The sequence below is a fragment of the Protopterus annectens genome, chromosome 11.part0 (genome assembly GCF_019279795.1).
Source record: "Protopterus annectens isolate FY-2018-M chromosome 11.part0, PAN1.0, whole genome shotgun sequence".
Taxonomy (NCBI): domain Eukaryota; kingdom Metazoa; phylum Chordata; order Ceratodontiformes; family Protopteridae; genus Protopterus; species Protopterus annectens.
Genome location: NC_056745.1, coordinates 1,390,268,201 through 1,390,293,616, shown reverse-complemented (window position 1 = coordinate 1,390,293,616; position 25,416 = coordinate 1,390,268,201). Strand labels below are relative to the sequence as shown.

General features: G+C 39.7%; 1 protein-coding gene across 2 annotated transcripts in view; it reads left to right on the top strand.

The window, feature by feature from the left end:
• DOCK4 (dedicator of cytokinesis 4) overlaps positions 1-25,416 on the top strand; it is a 3,006,016-nt gene that overhangs the window by 2,508,840 nt on the left and 471,760 nt on the right. For both annotated transcript variants that reach the window (XM_044088673.1, XM_044088674.1), the window contains one exon: positions 3,446-3,594. In XM_044088673.1, coding sequence (XP_043944608.1) covers positions 3,446-3,594 — 149 coding nt within the window. The remainder of the gene's footprint in view (positions 1-3,445; positions 3,595-25,416) is intronic.

The window sequence follows — 25,416 nt, the reverse complement described above, 5'->3', positions numbered from 1 at the left end:
GTTGCTTATAATTTAATGACATTCTCTTACAGGAAGTATTTGCCTAACATTTAGAAATACACTTATAAGTTTAGTTAAATGAAATATGTTAAGTCTTTCACTGTAAATATAGCACAGCAGTAAAACTAACCATTTATATTCCTCATCATGAAAAAATGTTTCAGCTTAAAATATAAAAACATACTTACATATGTTTTGAAGCTTAAAGTCCAGTGCTAACTTTTCACTTAAAGGGCAAGTCTGTTGTTTCAGAAAGTAAAAGTCCTACAATCAGAGAATAAACATCACTTGTTTTAAGCTTTTTCATTTTAGAAACTGATTTTCAGGAATTCAGCTCACTCTGTCTTTTGAGGGATATACTATTTCACTCCATTTCTTCAATATTATTAAGGATGTTTTGTTGTTAACAAAAGTGGACACCTCCTCCAGCATGTTAAACATTTTGTTTTTTTCAGAAAGAAATAATTTGATCTTTGCTAGAAACACTAAAGTGGCTTTAGTAGTTTTCTTTTAAAGTTCCGTGATCACTGCTAAACCGGATTTTCTTTTACTCATTACTTTACTGGAATAATCATTGTCAAATCTGAGTACATGATCACCTATTTTAATAGGTGGGCTGGACCATGCTGTTTTTATATTTGATCTTTTCCTAAGTTATACATGAACTTAACTGTAATTGGATTTGGTGGTGAATTTTCCCTCTTTGAAAGTGCTTTAAGGTATATATGTGCTCTTTCAATTCTAAGAGATAAAATTTCAGATAGACTTAATGTTTTATGTAGCCAGGTTGTTAAGAAGTTTATTATATTGCCTCCCTCATATTTTTTAGGTATATCATTAATTCTGATGCTATTTTATCTCCATCTGTTTTGTAAAGCATCAACCTTTTCTGTGAGCCAGTTATTTTGTTTTAAAAGAAATTCAGTCTGAGACTCATCTTCATTTATTCATCATTAATGATCATTAAAGCTTCTTCCATACTGCTGATTTGTGCAGTTTGTTGTGTCATTAGAATTTCTAAATGTTGTACCTTCTTTCTGGTATCTTTTTTGAAACTTTTTAGTTTGATATCCATTTTGTCTGTTTTAAGTAATAACATCCTGCATAGTAGATATTAGTGACTGTATGACTTTTTAACAGAAGAATCCCGAGTACCATTTCTTGAGTGACTCATGATGAAGTCTCTGCTCTCTTACCAAGCTATTGAAATTCTGACTGAAAAATTAAGGCTTTTGAAGAAGATGAAGCTATAAACCTTTTCTGTGACTAATAGTGAATAAAAATACCTAACTGATACCTAACTTGTGATAATACTAATGTGATATATTTAGCTACTTGTGAGTTATGTCCTGCCTTTTATATAGGCATGACAACAAGAAGGACAGGATCCAAGAACACCTATATGCCATAAAGAAAATTGACCCTAAAAATGCACTGTCCAAACATATCACTGAGCATTCGGATCATAAATTTGTTTTTAGAGTGCTGCAAAAAAGACCTATAAACGAGCGAAGAGGTGACAATTTTAATGATTTAGAGAGTTTAGAACTAGATTGGATCTTTAGGTTTCGAGCACAACAATATCTGGGTCTAAATAGTTACATTAGTATCAGGTCACACTTAAAGAAACGCAAATACCATTGATTTTATGAATGTTTTAGATGAATTGATACCCAGACAAGGTTTTATATTTAAAATTATAAATTATATGATATTTTATATATATTTTTTGCCCATGTTAATTATTGCTAACTAAATGTTAGCTCATTACCATTAATTATTTAATAGATTATTCATCCATTCACTCTATGCTATTGCATAATAAAATATATATATGTGATAGTGAAGTCAAATTCAATGTTAGGTAACTTGTTTCGCCAATATTTATCTAATTTACACATATTTAATATTTTTATTATTGCTATATTATAATATTTATATAGATTTGTATATATATTTATATAATTTGATTACTATTATTTATTCATTTATGAATAGCCCTGAAACACCATTTCAATTTCTATAATGTAACATGAAATAGGTGTCTTTTAGTAAGAAGTTTCTTACATTATAATTTGCTTGTATGCCATAAAACATATTTAAGACAAACGTATACACATGTTTTTCGTTATGCCTTATCCATTATCTAAACTGCTATATACAATTTTTATATTTATATTTCTTAATTCATTATAACAATATTTAGAATAATATTTTCATAGATATATTCTACTGGACCTTATTATAAGTTCCATGCTATATGATTGTTTATATATTTATTAATGAATTCAACTATATACCATTCTTCCTCCCCCCCTTCTTCTTATCTAAATGATATATATGAATTATGTAGAATATATATTTGATATGATTTATATTTGACATTATGTTAAAAAATTTCTTCATTGAAATTGTTGTGATATATGTAAGGCATTTATTTAGTTATTTATGATAGTAATCATTATAAATTTATATATATATTGTTTAATGGATCAAAATCAAAGACTAGGCTAAGTGAGATTATACACATATTTTTAATCATATATTTTTAATCATACTTTTAATCATATATTTTTAATCATACTTTTAATGAGTTTTTCATGGCCTTTTAAAATGTAGATTAATATAATAATCTTCATATATAATTGCGTTTGTTAATGTTGCACTAACTCAATAGGTTACTGATATATTGATCTGATGACCCTGTTCTGCTATACGTCATGGTTAACGGAACTTGGACCATTACATTTAATTTCATCATATTTGAAAGTTCTCCTATGAATGGACTGCTTCACAGCTTAAAAGTTTTACTAAGTAATGTTTTAAATTGATTTGATTGTTGTGATAATTTTCTTTTTTGAATATCCTGAATAATTGCATGGGATATAGAAAGAAACCAGATATACTTGTTATATTATGGACTTCAGCTTTAAGATGATGCACACTATATTTACAAAATTGAATAATATGTTTAAATCATGGAATCAATTAAGTCATTAAGCAATTGTATTTTTTATATATAAAGTGAATGTATTAACTAAGATTTTAAACCTATCTGAAGAAGCGTGCATTGGAAGCACGCGAAAGCGCTCATTTCTGTGAATTTCCAGTGAATAAAATTTGTTATATCCTTCGTGGTGTTGATCTACATCTTTTACTTCACCTAACTGAATATCACCAAATTTTAATTTTTGATGATATTTTCTGTCAGATAAAAGTTTTCAGTCACACAGCTTTCACCAGTTGCTGCTTCCAGTTAGCCATCTTGACATTGCCCTCCCCAAACCCCAGATTTCTTATATTCAGAAAGTGTATGTAACTTTTCATTTTTAACAAAACCCTGCAACTGGAGTTGACATTTGATTTTATTAACTGGCTTGACAGTTACTTCTTTCCATTTATTGGAGCGCCATTAGTATTGACAACATTGACTTTTGATTCACAGAGGCTGCCTATACTTTGATGTTGTATGATGAGTTGCTGGAGTGGTCAGATCGACCTCTGAGGGAGTTTCTTAGTTACCCCATACAGATGGAGTGGCAACGAAAGGAATTTTTGCGTCTTACCATCATTCAGAACTTTGATCGAGGGAAAGTAAGTAGTCTATTTTTTATCATTGCTATTGGTATTTGGTTAGGTAGACTACAACAAATACAGTTTATCAGGATTATTAAGTTGTAACTCTCAACTTCATTACTTGTTATTAGTACAAAGAAACTGATAAAATATTACTGTCTGGAAAGACTACACACCTTCCAGTAGATGTATTGCTCTTTATATTCTCATGAATGTGAATGTTTTGTAAATATTTTAATAAATATTCCCAGGAAACTAGATGGCAACTAAAGACCTTCTTTTGAAATTCAATTGCAAAATTATTTTATTGTTAAGACAGGAAACGTATAGTTAATGTAATAAATTTAGGAACTAAGTGCATAGCAGGATTTGGCATTACCTTCATGGGTGTAGCTAACTTTTAAGAAAATGTTTTGTTTTTTAAAGGAGGGACTGCACTTTTATTGTTTAACAAAACCCATACTTGTGTTTGAAGGGCACTAAAAGTCTTGGCGAAAACCCTTCCAGTATTAAGTTATGTCGAGACTAACCCTTCTGGTATTGATGGTCCAGTGGGATAATCTTACTTTCAGTTGTGGATTTATGAAAAAGTGCATTAGTTTTTCTTCCCTTATAGCTGTTGAAAGAAAACTTAAAACTGAACTGGTCTCAAACACTTCTTAGGTCATCATCAAAAGTCCCCTTTTTTCCCATTTTCTATACAGGTTTGTGGAATCATGTTAACTGTCACCATCTCTCTCGATTCAATGCCACACACCTGCCTTCTTCGACACTCATGCCTGACTGTCGCAGGTCTTCTTGCACACAATCCATTCACCTCTTTGCTGGACATCCTTGCTTCCTCTTGCATTCTTCCTGTCTGTCCCAAATCTTCCTCACCAGATTGTCTTCTGCTTTTCTGCACGTGTCCAAACCACCATTATCTGTTCTCTTTGATCTTTTCTGCAATTGGAGCTACTTTGACTTCTGTTCTTATGTCCTCATTTCTTCATATTTCCCACAGAGTGCATTCTACCACCTTATTCAGCACTTCATTTCCATCACACCTCTAGCTTCTTCATCTGCTCTGCCTTTACTGCCCAGGTTTCTGTACCATACAGTAATACTGGTCATACCACTGTCTTGTACACCTTGCTTTTCAGCTTCTTTGGTTTCTTCTGTCATAGACTACACCTGACACTCTATGTCAGTTGGCTGCAACCCCTCTGATTCTAGTTTTTGCCTTTTCATTCAGGCTTCCCTTCTCCTCAACCACCCCTCCCAGATACTTGAAGCTATTTACCTGTTCCACTGTATTCCCTTCTATCGCAATTCTCAGCTTCTTCTGATTTCCCCAGTTTGCTGCCATTACCGCTGTCTTACCTATACTTAGTTTCATCCCATATGCCTTCAGTTTTACATTCCATTCCCCCATCCTTTGCTGAAGTTGTTGCTCAGAGTCTGCCTGTAATGCCACATCATCTGCATATAGCAACTTTGTTGATCTGTCCCCTCCAACCTGTTTGCTAATGTAGTCCATCACCAGTATGAACAGCAGTGGGCTCAGAGCTGAACCCTGGTGCACACCCACTCCCACTGGGAACCCCTCTCTGAGGCCGAACACTGTTCGTACGTGAGTCACTGGGTCCTTGTACATAGCCTCCGCTAATTCTACCAATGTTTCTGGGACTTTGAACCACCACAGCACTGCACAGATCAGCTTTTTTGGGACCTTGTCATATGCTTTCTCCAAGTCTAGGAATGCCCATTTGGGCTCTTTCTTCTTCTGTAGCTTCTTCTCATCTATCTGTCTCACTGCAAACATTGGTTCAGTAGTGCTACTTCCTGATCTGAATCTGAACTGCCCTGCTCTCATCTTACATTGTACTATTCTGCATATCTGTTTATCAATCACCCTTTCTAGAACTTTCACGCAATGTGATAGGAGTTTGATTCCTCTTTACTGCTCAGAGTTGTGGATGTCCGCTTTGTTCTTGTACACTGGCATGAGTATGCTTATCTCCAGTCATCTGGGGATACGCCTTTCTCATCACACTGCTATGAGTACCCCCAGGAGCCATTTCTCCCAACATCTTTATCATATCTGCTGTGACCTCATCTGAAACTGCTACTTTCCCTGACTTCATTTTCCCTAGTGCTGTTCTTACTTCTTCTAGGGTGGGCGCCTCTTTTTCTCTCATTGTAGGCTGTTTCTTTGGCATTACAGCTTCTGTGGGCTTTTCTTCATTCAGAAGCTGCTGGAAATACTCCTTATATCTGCCTTTGATGTCCTGTGGACAGGTGAGCAGGTTGTTGCTGGCATCCTTTATGAAGGGTGTCTGACTATCTTCTTTATCTTTCTATCTTTACCTTGCAACCTGATGCAGTTTCTTTGTGCCACCTAATGAGTCACTTTCCAGTATTTGGTAGAGTGCCTCTGATGCCCTATTCTTTACTACTGCAACTCCTTTCTTAGCTTCTTTATTAGCCAACCAGTATTCCTTCCTAGCCTGGTCAGTCTTTTCTATATCCCACTTTTTCCTGCACTCCTTCTTTCTTTTGATGACTTCCTGGACTTCTGCATTCCACCACCAGCTTTCCTTATGTACTTTATTTCCATACCTGACTCGGCCACATATCTGTTCTGTAGTTCTCACACATGCTGTTTTGAGGCCCTGCCATTCTTCTTCAACTCCACCTATTTCCTCCTCTTCTTGGGTTGCTAGAGCCCTGAGTAATTCTGTGAACTGTTGTATTTTCTCTCCAGTCAACTTCCAGGTCTTCGGCCTGGTCTCTGTTGACCTTAGAGCCTTCTCTGACCACTGCTTGCAACTGATTGTGGCAACCAGCAGTTTATGTTATGGGCTGATTGTTTCACTGGGGATGATTTTGCAGTCATTGATTCTTCCTCACTGCCTTTTCCTTACCAGGAGAAAGTTTACCTGAATTGCATGTTGGCCACTCTTGTATGTGATCTTGTAACTGTCTCTCTTTTTGAACCATGTGTTGGCTACTATCAAGTCATTTGCAAGACAGAAGTCTAGAATGGCCTCTCCTTCTTTATTCCTTTTGCCCCACCCATGTGAACCCAGACATTCCTCGTATCCTGTTCTGTCTGTCCCAACATGTGCATTCAAGTCTCCTATTCTCATCACCAATTCAAGTTGTCCTGCTTCATCTAGTAGGTCCTGCAACTGCTGTCTGAATGCACTCTTTGCTTCACTATCACAAATACTTCTTATGTCTCTTCCAGTTTTTTCCATTAACCTAAAGGGTAATAAGATCTACCTTCTCCAGTGTGACTTTCTGAAGAGTCGTGTTCGTGTGTAAAGTACTTCCATAATTCTGTTTGTTGTTCATCGTCTTGCATTCTTATCTCAACATTCTCTTGTTGTATGTGACCTTGTTCCAGATTGTAACAGTACTGTTGGAAAATGGATGTCACATTTATATAACATATTTATGTAAAACAGGTGCTCTTTGAGTGATTTGCTGCTGAACCTGTCTTTAATTCCATCATTTCATCATCACTAAGTAGCAATTTTTGAGGAGAAGGACATAATGTGCGTAGTTGCTGCTTTGGAGGCTGGACTACTGCTTTCATCTCTGACCATTCCCTTTCTGCTAGAGTTTCTGCTTCACTAAATAAAAACCATGATTGAAGATCACTTCTTTCTTTTTTAGCTGCCACTCCTTTCTTCACATACACTGGATATTGTGGGCCTCTTTTAACTTTTGGAATACTTTTTCACACAGTCTGCAATCTGTATTTGATGTTAATTCTTTATATACTATGTAGTAACTGGACAGACCTCAAGAGATTTCTCACAAAGAAAATTCAGGGCCTACACAGACAGACTGAAGGCCCTATCACTTTACTATGTATCCTATAGACTGCTTAGAGGCGACATGTGCCTGACCTACAGAGCAGTCTCAGACCCTGCCTTGATGAAGCTGCTGCACATCCGCAAATCCAATGGGACAAGATTCACTCACTCTTGGGATCTTCACCTAGCCTGCAGTATTAACCCGACATGCTGAAGAAACAGATACGTCTCCCAGAGGTTGCCACTCCTCTATAAGAAACTTTCAATTCATGTAAAATAGAGCTCCTCAATGACCCTATTTAAGTGTACCCTGGACAATTGTATAGGAAACCGTAAATTTACACTGGGTTTCACCTATGTCTGTCTTAGACAGGGGTAGCCAGTGCTGATCGTAGATATGTGTGCAGACATAGACTATGTATCTTGGTCTATAATGGATCAAGGGTATAACATGGCTAGACTTCTAGAGGCCTTAGGGCCAATAGCCTAGTAACTTCCTATGGTACTATTATCCTATGATCCTATGTGCCTTAAACAGCCTCTTTCATGGAAAACTATTGTTATGCTATGGTTTTAAAGTAGAGATGTTAATTGCAGTTATTTTGGTTTATTTAGATAAACTAAGTTGGAATAAATGGCATAGTTGTTTAAAGTATAATGGAATCCAATGACAGCTGTAAATAAATAGTGGTATTATTTATTGTATTTACAAACTATGCATTTTTCACTGGTAATGTAATATATGCAGTACAATCTAAAGTTCAGATATGTCAAATGGAAAAGCCAGATTTTAATATTCTGAAGAAAATTCTATGTGCAGCATTATTTAAATTTCTCATTTAATAGCAGGCTAACTATCTAGTGTCAACTTTATTTTAGAAAACAAAGTGACATACAGTGCTGTTATGGTTGCCATGTGTATAAAGTGTGCAGTGAGTGGTAATTTGGCAATATATATATATTTTCCTTAAGCCTCTCCTATGTGCAGACTGAAATTTATTAATGCAGCCAGAGTGGTTGCAGTCTCGCGTACTGTCTCTGAAAAACTAATAGGAAAGCAGTTTTCAAATATCTTTATTTTACATCCTGTTACCTCTGAACTGTACTGATTAATTTCAGCCTAAAAAAATGAAATGGTTAACTTGCTGTTATTTTTAAATGTTAACTCACATTTTTCTTCTTTTTTTCACCACCTGAGCTACAGGTGACATATTTCATTTAATCTTTTGGTAGAGGCACTGTTACACCATATACTGACACCTCTCTGACATTCCTTTACAGATGTCATAAGTTACTTGAAGAAAGGTTCCTTTCTGCCCTAATAAAGAAAAAAGCCATTGGCTTCTTGCACAGTCAATGAGAGATGTATTTCCATGATGCACAGAAATGCGCTAGCCATGTACTTGCACTTCCTCTTGCATTACCAGCCTTGCCTCACTGATTAATGAGCAACTCCTAATTCTTGGCTTTGGTGCAACAAACCCTCAATATTTGCACGCCTATGTCAGCACTGCTTAGCAATTTGTCAAATGTGCTGACCTGCAGCTAATAGAGTCTTCCGTATCAAGATGAACGAAAACGATTCCTATCACTGTGAGATGTTCTTCGTGTTTCACTGTTGCAGTCATCACATTTGGGTTATCTGCCTGCACGTAGCCCTCAGCCAGCCTGAATACCAGAGTCTTCGGATTCCTGCGTTGGATGCTGTCTCTTCTTCCATGATGTCAGGTCTTCAGGGGTATAAAACATGCAGCTGATGCCATTAAATCAGTCTTTCTTGCCGTGCGGTGCCCGAAGCAGAAGAAGTTTGCAAGTGCTAGTCGGCCGACTCCTGACATTTTCGTTTTCGAGTTTCAGATCTGAAGTCTTCAAAAAAAGATAAGTACCCCATTGGGGATCCTTTTTTCTTGCTCCAACCGATGTCAGTAAAAGTTAACAATTGCCTTACCTGTGGAAAGCAAATACCTCATAGAGATTTTCATTCGTACTGCATCCCCTGTTTAGGCCCAGACTATGACATCCCTCGCTGTCGGTTTTGTGCCTTGTTCAATCCCCGAGTTATTCGTCATCGGGCTATCTTTGCATCAAATTATTTTCATACTCAATCTCAGTACTCCGAAATGGCTTCGTTAAGCCATCCGACTACAGATCTTCCGAAAAAAATGTAAAGATAAAGACAGAGACAGACCGCATAGGTCCAAAACTGTCAACGACGCTTTCGTTAAGCTAGTCGCCAGTCCACTGGTACTCAGTGAGGCGCTTTCACAGCCCCTGATACCCACTACTTCAAATTCACAGGCCTTACTGAGACCCATTCAGAGTCCGGTATGCAGCAAGATGCTACCTCGACTATGGAACCTGCGGATGTCTCTATCTTGGATGGGTCCGGAGCCGCTGTGCAGACACCGGCTTCTGAGGGTGTATTCAGGCCTACAGATTGCATTTTAAGCTGACAACATCGTCTTCATCCAGGCCTAAAACTTGCACCATGTCTAGAAAACAGATGTCCAAACCACGGGCTCAGGCCCATATGCCTAAAAAGCAAATGCTTAGAATGGCTGAAGACCTTATTACCTTAATTAGGCGAAGCCAACCTTCCCCCTCTAAGAGACCTAGAACTGATTTTCCTTCTGATTCTTCTGATCAGGAATCTGATACCGTTCCTTCTGATTACCAGGATTTGCCCTTATCTACCTATGAGGATTCTGATGCAGAGGATTCCATTCCCTCTGCTTCCCCTCCAGGAGAATTTTCTTTTGGTGAAACCTTGCACACTCTTAGGGTGCCTTTCCGCTGGGAAAGCCAGGATTACTCTGACTCCAAAAAAGAGGCTTAGGGAATTCTTACTCCTTCCTCAACACAGGCCTTTAGCTATCCCTCCTGTTCTGGACATTGTAGATGATGCTTTCTTGGAATCTAGCCTTTCCCCAGACACTTTACCTCCAGCTCCCAGAAACCTGATAGGTATTGCAGAGTACCTGACTCTCACAAGTTCCTCTTCAAGAATCCTACTGCTGATCCAGAGACTATTTCCCAAGGACCAAAAGGCATTAAGGCTACTGCTGCCAAAAATCCTACCCCATCTGATACAGATTCTAGAGCCTTAGACAGATGGGGTAAGAAGGTATACACTTCTGCTACTTTGGCCATTAGGGCTTTAAATTGCCAGTTTCATATATTAAAGTATCAGCAGCATATTATGGAACTACTTAAACAGAAAATATTGTTGATTCCTGACTGTGCTGAACACAAAGAATTACACGATTTAATGCATTCTGAAGAACAAGTTGGTAAACATACTTTGCAATGTGGTTTTGATGCTTTAGAAGCATCTTGCAGGCCTGCTGTCACTGGGCCTGTACTTAGAAGGCATGCTTGTCTTAAGGAGCAAAACTTGCCAGATCATGTTAAAGCTAAATTACTGGATGCTCCCTTAAACCAAGATCATCTGTTTGGCAACAAAGCAGAAGAAGTCCTCAAAAGGATGGAGGAAAAAGCTAAATATATGAAAACTGTTAAAGATTTCCTACAAGTACAGCCTCTCAGATTTAGTAGGCATTGGCCTTCAAAGAATTGGTCCTATCCAATCTCTTCCAGGCCTTCTCAGTCCAAACCCAGGAACAGTAGACCACCTCTAGGTTACAGTCTCAGGCTGCGCACAGGCCTAAGCAGTCGGGGGGGGGGGCTCCCCCTTCCAAAGCAGGGAGTAGTAAGCCACCCCCTATGGAAAAATGGTGCAATGACTTAACCCTTCCATGCCCTGCTCTACTGCCTGCTCCCTTAGGAGGAAAGCTCGCCCTGCATGCAAAAAACTGGGAACGCATTACCCAGGGCAAATGGGTTTTGAACATAGTTTCCCAAGGATACAGATTCCACTTCCACATACTACCAACTGCAAACGGTTGGCAGACCTACCCCTAAATCAGTGGGCGGAAGCCCAACAGCAGGTTCTCTCTCTTCTGAGCATCAGGGCTATTCAACCTGTCCCAGCAGAACAAAGGGGACAAGGTTTTTATTCAAGACTTTTCCTGGTACCCAGAAAAGACAGCTCCTGGCATCCTATCCTGGACCTCTCTATTCTAAACACCTTTCTGGTAATCCCAAAATTCAAAATGCTAGCACTTCTACAGCTTCTTCGTATGCTAGGCAAAGATGCCTGGCTGGCAACCTTAGACTTAAAGGAAGCTTACCTGCACATTCCAATAAGGGAATTGTGCAGGAAATACATATGCTTCAGGGCAGGCTCCATGCACTATCAGTTCTCTGCACTTCCCTTTGGCGTATCTACTGCACCCAGGGTATTCACAAAGTGTCTAGCTCCAGCCATTACGTTTTGCAGGCAGAGAAATATTCAAATATAGCCATACTTGAACGATTGTCTGATTCAGGCAGAAAGCCAGGACTTGTTATTACAACATCTTGCATTCGTCAAGAAACTTCTAACCTCACTGGGGTACACCATAAACGAAAATAAATCTCACCTGGTACCCTGCCAACAGATTGTATTCCTGGGAGCAAGCTTGAACACAACTTCTCAGATGGCTTTCCTCACTCCGGAGAAACAAGTTTATTTGACAACCTACTTCAAATTATTCTGCAAGCCCTGGGGTTTATGGCCTCTTGTATTCTACTAATTCCGTATACAAGACTGCATATGAGGAAACTACAATGGTATCTAAAAAGTCTATGGTGTCAACATTTTCAGGATCTGGAATTGATGATTCCTATCATTCCTTGTATAAAGACAGAGTTCCTTTGGTGGGCAGAGGCCTGCTACCACAATGAGGGGCTCCCTTTCACTCTACCCCCTGCCGCCCAAACCCTATAAGACTATGCATGGGGGGCTCACTTGGCAGGGCAGTGCATTCAGGGCAAATGGAACCCGAGACAGATGCACCTGCATATCAGTCAAAAAGAAATGTTAGCTGTACAGAATTCCCTGACAGCCTTCAAAGACTGCATTCTTCCAGGACAACTATTGGTAAAGACAGACAACACCACAGTTATGTGGGACATAAACAAGCAGGGGAGAACCCATTTGTACCCTCTCTGCAGACTAGCCATGTCTGGAAGCTCAATTCCTGCCAGGCAAGCTAAATTCACTGGCAGAGGACTTAAGCAGAAATCTCATGGACCCACACGAATGGAAACTAGAAGCAAAAATATTCAACCTCTTGAGGAACAAATGGGAGACTCCAGAGGTAGACCTGTTTGCCTCCTCTCAGAACTACCAATTGGACAAATTCTGCACAAGGACTCCCCACAGTCAAGCTTGGAAAGTGGATGCCCTGTCCTTTACCTGGGAAAGCCTCTCAGTTTATGCCTTTCCCCCTTTGCCTCTCCTCTCGAAGGTTCTGCTAAAGATCAAACAGGACAAGCCAAGGACAATACTGATTGCACCAGACTGGCCACGCCAGCACTGGTACCCCTTCTTGCGCAGTATGACACTGCTGGAACCATAGCATCTGCCTCAGACCCCTTCCCTGCTGTCCCAGCAGGTGGGCCAGATTCTGCACCCTCAGTTTCAAACCCTGGGCCTTACAGCCTGGCTAATTCCTTGAGCTGTCCAATAGCATCCCTCAGTAAGCAGGTGCTAGATGTCATTCTGGAGGCAAGGAGGCTTAGTACTAGAAAATCCTATGCTGAAAAGTGGAAAAGATACTGTTCCTGGAGCCAAACTCAGGGGGTGGGCACAATGGTGCCCAGTTTATCTCATATTCTTCAGTACTTAACAGAAATGCTCCACAAGGGCCTATCCTTCTCGTCAAGATTCATGCCTCTGCCAATTCAGCACATTATAATACTGAGCCACCATTCTTCTCTCACCCCCTGCTAAAACAATTCCTTAGAGGGGCCAAAAATTTAAGACCCCCCAGGAGAGCCCCCACTCCAGCCTGGGACCTAACTTTGTATTGGAAAAGCTCACTACCCCCCTTTGAGCCAGCTGCAGCAGCAGAGTTGAAATTCCTTTCTTGGAAAACAGCCTTCCTTGTAGCCATCACTTCATCAAGAAGAGTGTCTGAATTACAGGCTCTCATGGCAGTGGAACCTTTCACTCTTCCATGCAGACAGGGTTTCCCTCAGGACCAACCCTTCCTTTATGCCCAAGGAGGTATCTAGTGTGGCCCTAAATTAGTCCATTCATTTGCCTACCTTTTTCCCTAATCCACAAAACAAAGGGGAATGAATACTGCACTCTCTGGACATGCACGGACAACTTAGATTTTATTTGGATAGGACTAAGCCTCTCAGAAAATCTGAACAGCTGCTAGTTGGCTTTGCTGCTGGGGCAGAGGGGAAGGCCATTTCAAAGCAAACCATTTCCAAATGGATAGCCCTTTGCATTCATTTCTGCTACAAGCACCATGGAAAACCTACCCCACAGGGGATAAGATCACATTCCACCAGGGATGCATCTACCTCTGCAGCCTTTCTCAGAGGGGTCCCTACCAGGAACATCCTAGAAGCTGCTACCTGGAGCTCTGTACATACCTTCACCAAGCATTACTACATGCCTATTTTCTCTAAATCCAGAGCTGGTTTTGCCACTGCAGTCTTGCAGGGCTTAATAGCTGGCCCTAATGCTCTCTAACTTCCTCCTCCCTTCCTTAGCTTTGGGAATCAACCCAAATGTGATGACTGCAACAGTGAAACATGAAGAACATAGTACAGTTGTGTACACTTACCATAAATGTAGATGTTCGAGTGTATTCACTGTTGCAGTCCTGGTTACCCTCCCTCCAGCTCCCTGACTTCTCTTGGCTCTACCTTTCCTTCTTGTTTGGAATATTTAAGTTTCCTGGTGTATTTGCTTTTTGATGGAGGTGTACCATAACATATAATTTCTTCCCATTGTGGGGGCACCTGACATCTGGGCAAGAAAAACGGATGTAATAGCATCTGCTGCATGTTTTATATCCCTGACAACCTGACATCATGGAAGAAGAGACAGCATCCGATGCAGGAATCCAAAGACTCTGGTATTCAGGCCAGCTGAGGGCTACCTGCAGGCAGATAACCCAAATGTGATGACTGCAACAGTGAATACACTCGAGCATCTACATTTATGGTAAGTGTACACAACTGTACTTTTTGACTGCTCCATACCAGAATCCCAAGATTTAAATAAGAAAATAGTGTATTAGACGAACTATAAGGTATTGATTTATATATTTTTGTATCCTAATTCTAAAGGCCATTTATACTCTTTTTTGAAGCATATTAGTGGGGATAGTCATGTCATGTACTTTGAAGGCTTAGTGAAAGCAGTAAATGCACTTTATTCCAAATGAGATGCACTGACTATGTTATTCTTTAACAGAAATACAAAGCATGTTATTGTAGCGCATGTGCCATGTGTTTTGGCTTAAAACACATTTCAAGGTAATACTAATCTCTTATTTCCCCTCCATCGTGATTCACACATGATATAATCTGTTTAGAGAAATCTTGTTTTGCTTGCAAGATCTAGAATAATGTTAAGACTTTGAAAACAAAACATACATATCTTTACAAATGTTATATTTAATAGGAACCCACTTATATGCTGACAGAACCATGCATAAAAATCTAGAAGAATATAGAATCATTACTATTAGCTACAGTGCTATAACACATTCATCTGTAACTGGATATGCATGGGAAGATAGACCAGGGAAAATTACTCTGTGTGCTGAAGATGTACTACTGACCATTGCAGACACAAAAGAAGATCTTGTAAGCTGTATGGAATTTTACAGCATTTTAGGAAGTCATTGTAGAAGATGAATGGGAGAAGACATAAGCCCTAAGTATTAATATGGAACCAGAAGAGCTAGGCAGTGGGTTTTAGTAGGCTTACAGAGGAAAGAAATACGTTATTTTGTGGTTTGGCTGCAGGATGTAGTAGAAAAGTCTTTAGAAAGGACTTATGGGAACTGGGAAAGTCATTGAAGAAGTCAGGAAACAGTTTGAAAAATGGAAAGCCATTAATTTAGGTATGGATCAGAGGGTCATGCTACTACAGTTATATGTCCTGCCACAATTTCTGTATTCAGGTCAGGTCTTTTGTGAAGACCAAAGGAAGGGAGGGGTAACTAACAGTCTCTCAGAGGTCGTTCTGACCACTCCAGCAACATCAAAGTATAGACAGGCTCTGAGGGTCAAAGGTCAATGTTGTCACTCAAAACATAGACAGGCTCTGAAGGTCAAAGGTCAATGTTGTCAACATCACTGGTACTCAAGAATATGAACAAAAGTAACTTAAGTCAGCTAATACAATCAAATGTCAACTTCAGCTGCAGGGTTTTGATAAAAAAAAAAAAAAAGTAATCTACATTTTCTGATAAGAGATGTGGGATTATGCCTGAGATGGAGGAAAACCAAAAGTAACATGGGAGGTTCTAACATTAGTGAAGGAGACGCGTGGGCTGGATATGCCTCAGGTGACTGTTTATCTACAGGCATGCAAACTGCAAAATATATTAAGATGTGCTTTGCCAGTGTGATGCCAACTGAAAGCAGATGATAGTGGAGGGGAAAAATAATTACTAAGATAAGGTGATTTTATGGAGTTGTTGTTTGAGGAACCAAAAGTTAGCCTAACCCTGCCAGTGCAACACAATATGCAGACATATATATTTAAGATAATGCAAGAGAGACGGTGGATAGCATGGAAAGAAGAGGTGTTACCAACAATTGGAATAATGTAGATGGCAACTAGGGACATTAAGTAGTGGCCACATATATTAACAGGAGAGAAAGTTAAAAGCTGGAGGAGATATTGGAAAATATGAAATATCTAGAGACCTGGAATATGAATATCAAGGAGTAATGACAACGTGGAAACAGTTGGATCAAGTAAGGAAGAGACATGGGGTCTCTTTTTTAAAATAGAAGAAATAAAATAAAGAAGATTAGAAGGGGATAAGTATAAATTTAATAAGAAAAGCCTTGAAGTATTGTAGATGTGATGAGGATAAAATAATTACAAAAATAATGGAGGGGTGGGAGAAAGAATTGCAGGAAGAGGTTATTAGCAAAACTCTACCGCATATTCTACTACGTCCTATATACGCAGCTAAGATAGTAAGATTTTACATTTTTGCCTGGAAGTGTCTTCATCAGTATTTTTGCACACCAGTTAGACTGGCAGAGATTTTTACTGAGGAATCAGATATATGGTTGGGTATATAAAGGAGTGGAAAGGGGTGCCTTGGTGCATATATTTTCAGATTGCCCTTATTTGAGGGGAATTTTAAGGAGGATTGAATAATCTGCTCAAATCCTTTGACAGGGGAAAATAAAAATGAATGGACAGCTATTTTTGCTGGACTATGATGAGCAGATAAGTGAGTAAACCAAAACCCTAGTGGGTACAGTATTACTGACAGTTGCAAAAGCTATGACAGTGTGTTAAAGAAAAAAAAACTGCTTTGATACAGGTAGTAAAGAAGATAATAAACAAGGTAGCGATAGGGAGAAAAATAAATAGATGATATCAAAAACAGTAAGTGGCATAAAGTGAAATTGAGCCAGTAAGAACAGAGGGATACCCAATGCAGTGGGTGAGAATCTAGGCAAGAAGGATTGTGCAGAGAGAATAGGGTGTTATCCTCTGTGCATATATAGATAAATAAAACACAAAACATGTTTGTATAAGGTAATGAAGAAGCGATTAAGCTAATACAGCTGGATAGTTAAAAAACAATTTTATAAGGACAGGATTATTGTAATGTATTGAATGTTCCTTGGAGCAAACCAGTAGCCTGATTAATACAGAGACTCAGTAAAGCAGCTACTAATGAAGTGATTATGGCACCATGCATGAGTATTGTCAGGACTTAGTAAAGTAATAGTATGCAAGTAAAAAATATATAGTTGTTAAAAATGTGTAGTACTATGGCACAGATGTTTTCAGTAGTTCTGGATCACGGTAACTCAGTCTCCAGTTACATGTTGCAGACTCTGAGCAAAACCGGTGAATCAGATTAGCTCCTAAGTGTCACTCAAAAAGAGTCACCAGGGAGCAATGGGTCTTACTTAGACAAGAAAGAAATAATAGGAGAAAATTTAAGGTTTGTCAAGTTAAATGAGGAAAGGTCCTGAACTTAAGTTCATTGCTTTGGTTGAACCTAACAGAACATATACTTAGCAGGACGATGATTCTTTTAATTCTGAAGGAGCTGAACGTTTGTAACGCCTTTGATATTTTTGTCCAACATGAGCTGTGGTCTTGTCTTACCACTAAAAATAAATGGCATTTTCTGAGATTGGCCATTATACAATTTAAGGGTAACCTGTAGATTAGCTAATTGACATGACAAAAAATGAAATATCTGCCCAATGTACCAAAAGTTTAAAGCTGATGCCTGAAATTGCTCTGGAGTGCATATTCTTGTATATTAGTCCTAATATTTTGGCTAGTGTTACTACTAAATTTGTATTGCTGTTTGTAAGCTCTGTATTCCTGTTTTGCTGTAATAGAGAAATACTGAACAGAGTAGCAAAGATGACTTGCTATTCTTTTCCGTAACTGTTTTACTATTTTTTGGTGGTGGGGGTGGGGGAGTGGGGCGCTGTTCATACAAAGCACATCAAGGCCTGGTAGAATATCACTTGATACCACTAAACTGTAATGTCATCTTCTTTTATGAATGTAGCTGTGAAAGCATTCATTAGGCTACATCATGTAATATCTAAAATGTAGATCCATGCATGCGTAATATACCCAAACATATAAAGAACTGAGTTGTAAGGAATATTTAACTTACATAATGAATCTCTTGCCAACAAGTACTGAGCCTGCAAGTGAGAGCAGTCTAATTATTTCATTGAATGGCATTAAATATACTGATCCCAAGGATATTGCCAATATGCTGGCAGATCAATTCAGTGCAAACTTCACCCCCTTCACACCCCCTAAAGGCCCCACCTCAATACAGAAAGATTGCCAAATTCCGGTAATAATGGCCACACATGTAAAAAATGCACTCTCCAAAGCTAAGAATACAGCATCCATGGGACAAGATGACATCCCAGACTGTGTACTATGTGAACTACAAAATGAACTGGCACCTCATCTAAGTGTCGTGTTTAATTATAGCCTCACCTCAGGCTTCGTGCCCACTGAGTGGCGCACAGCTACAGTTATCTCACTCCACAAGGGGGGATGCACCATGGATCCCAAGAACTACTGCCACATCAGTCTGACGAGCCTGATCTGCAAGGCCATGGAATGTATTATCATGGAACTTAATAAACAAAGACATTGGCAACCTTCAAACACTGGACCCCACACAGTTTGGGTTCATGAAGGGCCGATCTTGTCTCCTGAACCTGATTGACTTCTTCAGATCAGCAGATAAGTCTCCAGAGCCGTGGACAAGGGCAAGGTGGTCCACACAGCCTATCTGGACCTCGCCAAGGCCTTTAACACCATCCCCCACTCTGGAATCATAGACAAACTTACTAAGCTGGGCATTAATCCCTACATCACTTGATGGGTTTCCAACTGGCTTACTTACAGAACCCACATGGTAAAAGTAGCCGACTCCAAATCCAACTCCAGACAAGTGACAAGTGGAGAACCTCAGGGTTCAGTCCTGGGACTGCTCTTGTTTGGCATCTACTTCTCTGAAGTACAGACCAACACTAAGGGACTCTGGCTAACAAAGTTCGCAGATGACTGCAAACTGGGAGCCATTATTGAATCCCCAAATTATGTGGATATTCTACAAAAGGGCCTTACAGAAACAGATGCTTGATGCCAGAGCCATGGGCTCAAGCTCAATGCCAAGAAATGTATAGTTATCCCCTTTGTAAAAAACATGTACCCGTGAATTACCACATAGGTGGCAGTACACAAAACACCGAAATTGTGATAAGAGACTTAGGGACACAGGTGGACACTGGTCTCACCTTCGATAACCACATCACCACAACAGTCAGGAAATCCTTCTATGTGGCACACCTCATCACTAAGGGCTTTTCATCCAGAAAAAAGGAGGTCATTGTCCCACTGTACTCATCCCTCATTAGACCCATTATAGAATGCAACACCCAGTTTGGTATGTACCTCTCAAGACATCTGCAACAACTGAAAAGTCCGCAGAAATACCTCACTAAAAGAATCACAGGCCTAAAGCAGATGCCCTATGCTGACTGTCTAAAAAAACTCCACCTATACTCTGTGGCATATCGTCTACTCAGAGGCGATCTCTGCTTAACATACAAGGCCATGTCAAACCCTGAGCTGTTGGACATGCTACACTTAAAGAAATCCCAATCCCTCAGAGAGACACGCTCCAGGGATCTAAACCTTGTCATCACAATGAATAAAACATGCTGGAGGGATAGGTTCCTGAGTCAGAGACTCCCCAGACTCTGGAATAGACTGCCCATACATTTCAAGCAGAGCACCTCTTTGGCCCTCTTCAAAAGGAACCTTGATGATTGGATGGGAGATAGGATATTCTGGGGATCATGTCAGTCACCCTGCTAGACAGGGGTCCAGGGAAGTAAATACTGTGGGAAGAAATAGCCAGGGAATTGTTATGGCTAGGCTTGTATAGGCCCTAGGGCCGATAGCCTAGTACCAACCTATGAACTGTAATTCATAATCCAGAAAAAGGTCAAAAAGCAGTGAACCACAAAAACCAAGTACTAAAACACAGTGCAGCACAGTTCCATGGGTGCAACACCACAGGTCTTTATTAACAAAACTCAAGTTAAGTGCTTTTCGTCTTTGTCAGTGAAAGACATCATCACAGCTCCAGGGACAAGGAGGTTGTCTGCTGTGTCCAGCCAACTGGCCCACTCCCTACACCATACTCTCACCTCTACAATGAAGGAATGTGTTGATCATGTCCTTCTGCCAGGAAGCAAGCAGACAGTTGGGCTGACACCGAAGCTAGAGGTGCTTAGCTTCTGTCCTGACAAAAGTGAATAAATTGATGGGGAAGAAAGAGAGGAAGCCATTGGATTGACATGGGGAGAAAACTGTATGCTTCTCAACATCATTCTTTTGTCTTAGAATGTTACATTTGTACTTTTGTATTCAGAATGACTTTTTGTAGCAAACTTCTAATTGAAGCGGCCATATCTTCACAACATTTCTGCCATAGGAACAAAGTATAGTATATCCACATACTGTGTGTGTCACCATGTAGACAGGTGGGAACATACGCAGTATGGGGATTGTACATTCAGTGATCGTATTCACACACACACACACACACACACACACACACACACACACACACACACACAAACACACACAGAGCTGTTGCATGTCAAACTGGATTCAAGTTAAAGTTATATAGAACAGCTGTTTGAAAAAGTACAACAACATATTTTTATATTAAATTAACTCTTTTTACACAGCAATGATACATGGTCAGGGTATGCTTTACGCTGTGTGTGACACCCCACCACTGGACCAGTAATCAAGGAGCCTTAATCCTCACCACTGGTAACAGTGGGGGACGTACACTGTGAGGATGGCAAGTACACACACAGTATTTCCAGATTCAGCTCTCTGCATCAAGTGCAATTTCCCTTAAGAGCACACATAGACCGCAGTTAGTCTGGGGCTGGTTTCTACCTCCTTCTTCAGATCCACAATAAGACTGCCCACTGGCACAGCTATACCATTGAGATCTCAGCTGAGTGGCCAAGCCAAGACCTCAAACACCCTCTCTGTGCAACCAGTGCTGTCCTTGTTGAAGTAGCTGACACACATACTCTTTGAGGTTTGATTTACACACGCACACCTGGGAAATGCTGGCACCAGCCAACTCCTTATCAGCTACTCTAAGGCCCTTAGCAAAGGGTGTCCAATCTTACTGTGTAATGTTACTATTAGTACAAGTGGTAGTTTACCCAATATCAAGGCTATTAGGAGTGGCCTACACAGTGTCACCATATAAATATGCAAGTACTCTCAGAACTTAAGTATGTCACACAAAGATAAGCCACAATGAAAGGTTAATAAATAATAAAATAACAAGAAAATACTCAGTATTTATTCACAGTGACATCAGAGTTCAGATTCACGGGAAATATTTAAAACAACATTGCAGGACAGTCTCAAAGAAATAAAGAAAAATATCTAAACTAAGCTTTGCTGTATTCCTAACTATATCCAAGATAATTATACTATTCCCTAGTAACTTACTTCATCAGAGCAAGGCAGATGATGTGAATGGGTCTTCTAGTTGTTGTCAGGTATAAGACAGAATGCGAATGCTCTCTCTCTCTAAGAGACTTCTTAAATTAATGTCTCAAATGTTACTGCTGGGATAACTTACAGAATGAAATTATTTCTTGTCATCTGACTCTATCCCAGATGAAACCCCCACTTCTAGAAGCTAGCAACATTTAGCATCTATCTCTGAAAATACAAGGACCTCAGATCTTTGGCAGATGCTGGAAGGCATATACCCTCACATCTCAAGCCTAATCTGCTTATAGACAACACGGAGAACTCCCTAGTATATACCTCCTTTCTCTTGCTGTCATAAAGTATTTCAGCTATTTTTTCTGAAGTTTGCTAGACTGAAGTTAACCTCCTGTGTTTCTGTTTCCACTGTTAAAATATACACATTTAAACAGTTATAGTAGTGCATGTACATTTCTGTTCTATTCCAGTAGGGCACATTGTGCTTACATTTTAAGTGCAAGCACTTTATAAAATACCTTTATAAAACACATGGCTGTACAAACTAGTTTGATATGCATATGACATAAAGTTCTAATACATTTGTAATGCAAGCATGTTACACAAATCATTTCAATATTCACCAATGACATATAACTATTTACAAAATTCCAGCTAGCTGGGCTGGCAGTATCTCCCTTTTTCATACTGGGGTACACTCGTGAATATGTGCCTTGGTGTCAAGAGATTCATCCTCATAACAATGCCAAAGGAAAATAGCTGCATGATTGCCGAATCATACACCAATGCACTGTACAAGCTGTACGAATATGTACATAAATGTATGGAACTAGCCATACCCAAGAGAACCAAGACACTCCCCTCCAAAAAAAGGAAGCCAATCTGGTGGTCCCCTCCCATTAATGAACTCTACAACAGAAGGAAGAAACTGTTGCAGAAAAAGGTGAAGTCCCAGTACTGGAAAAACTCCCTTATTAGCCGCAGCAAAAGGCTGAGACTCCTCATCAAATCCTCCAAAGCCAGCTATGAAGGCAGAATTGCGGCAGGCACTAAAAACAATCACAAAACCTTCTATAGTTATATTAAGAATGGTACTTCCTATACTGAGCTAACAGATATTGCCAACATGCTGGCCATCAGATTCACTGCCAACTTTACCCTTCTCTCCCCTTCAAAGGACCAATCACAATACCGGAAGAATGGCAGGTACCCAGCATTACTGTATCACAGGTTAAAACTGCATTGTCCAAGGCCAAGAATACAGCTTCCATGGGACCCGATAATATCCCTGGCTATATTCTACATGAACTACAAAGCGAACTGGCACCACATCTGTGTGCCCTGTTCAGTCACAGCCTCACCTCAGGCTTTGTCCTTACTGAATGGCACACTGTTACAGTCATCCCTCTCCATAAAGGGGGAGTGACTACAGTCCCTGGGAATTATTGCCCCATTAGCCTGATGAGTCTGATATGTAAAGCTGTGGAGCACACCATCATGGACCTGATTAACAAAGATATAGGAAATCTCCATACTCTAGACCCCACGCAATTTGGCTTTGTGAAAGGAAGATCATGCCTGCTCAACCTGGTTGACTTCTTTGAGTTAGTCACCAGGGCTGTGGATGGAGGTAAGGCAGTGCATACAGTCTACCTCGATCTGACCATTCCTCACTCGGGAATTATTGATAAACTCATCAAACTAGGCAACAACCCCTATATTACTAGGTGGGTTGCAAATTGGCTCACAGATAGAACAAACAGTGTGAAAGTGGCAGATTTCAAGTCCGACTGCCAACCAGTCACGAATAGAGTCCCACAGGGATCAGTCCTGATTCCTCTCCTGTTTGACATCTACTTCTCAGAAGTCTAGGCCAACACAAAGGGACTGTGGCTGACCAAGTTCACAGATAACTGCAAGCTGGGAGCCATTATTAACTCCCCAAGTGATGCAGACATCCTACAGAAAGGCCTCACTGAGACCAATGACTGATGTCAAAACCATGGCCTTAAGCTTAACGCCAAAAAATGCGCCATCATCCCCTTTGGTAAAAACTAATTTCCCTCTAATTACCACATCGATGGGATCCCACTGAACACTGAAGGCATTATAAGAGACCTGGGGATGCAGGTTGACAGCAACCTCTCCCTCGACCAATACATTGCCACTGTGCTCAGAAAGTCCGTCTGTGTGGCACATCTCATTACTAAGGGTTTTTTATCCAGGAAGAAAGAGGTCATCATCTCTCTCTACTCTTCCCTCATTAGGCCAGTCATTGAGTATAATGCCCCATTTGGCATGTACCTCACTAGGCACATGCAACAGCTGGAGAGGCCACAGAAGTACCTCATCAAGAGGATCCTAGGCATTAAACACATGTCCTACACAGACAGACTCAAAAGACTCCTACTGTTCTCTCTCTCATATTGCCTTCTTAGAGGCAATCTCTGCTTGACTTACAAAGCCATGTCTGATCCAGCTCTGTTAGAAATGCTACATCTAAAGAAATCCCAATCCCTCCACACCACATGTTCCAGAGACCCCATCCTTATTACCACAATCAACAGAACATGCTGGAGGGACAGGTTCATAACCCAGAGACTGCCCATACTATGGAATAGACATCCCATACATGTCAAAAAGAGCACCTCACTGTCCCTCTTCAAGAAAAATCTTGATGAGTGGATGGGTAATAGAAAGTTCACCACGGGGCTCACTCCAGTAGCTCTACTTGATAGAGGCACTGATAACTAAAGTCGGGTGACATGATGCCAGGGCACTTCTATGGGCTAGGATTGTAAAGGCTCCAGGGCCATTAGCCTAGTACATACCTGTGAACCAAACACAGAAAGTATATTCCCAGTATGACCCATGCCCTGGCTTTACATTTGTTATATAGAAAGATAAACTATTCACAGTTTTTAATCGGGGTCATGTTTTTTTTCTGTGCATGATATCAGGCTGCTGTTTATTTTGTCCTGTAATGTTGCTTCAGTTCAATTAGTGATCAGCATAAAACTAGTTCACTGATTTTTTTTTACATTTAATTTAGAAGAAGCTTCTTCTTTTGTTATATTCCTGTTGTATAGTTTATTTAGCTTAGACATATATAAAAGATTCTACTGTACTTATCAAAAGGAGTAGGAATTCTTTATCATACAATTAAAGTGACATTATGCAAAACTTAAAATCAGAATCCCCTACTAAAAAAAAATCTTTAACATTCCTTCTCCATTTTTTACATTTGTAAAAATATAAAATATAAAACACAAACTTTATAGTACCTCATATGCATTATCCGTCTCATGCTTTTATCCATAATCATTTTTTCTGTCTTTCTTATTTCATACATACCACACTTATTATATAGAACTTCATTGCATCTAGTAAAACATGTAATACAATTATTGCAAACAATTCTTTATCCATTATATCCCACTTATCTTTATCATTCCTGTTAAAAAAAACATATGAAGCCATTTATGCTTTATTATTTTTTCAGTCTTCCAATTCTCTCCCATTCACATCCAGAATTTGTTCTTTTACACTTTAAAAACATGCTCAACAGTTTCTTCCTTGTTACACACATAACATAATCTTTCAGATAACTGCTTGTATTTCAGGACTGCCGCTACAGGAAGTTTATTAATTATTAGTCACATCTTCACATTCCTTACTGTAGTCTTCTATGCTTTTTTCCTATTTATAATTTTTTAATTTCAGTTTTTCTGCCCTGCCAAGTGGTTTTGTAACATTTATCCATAATGTTTTCATATATTCCGCGGTGGTGGTGCTGCAGTAGCGTTGTCGCCTCACAGTAAGACGCTGTCCGGTTTGATTATCAGCTAGAGCGTCTTCTGCATGGAGACATGCATG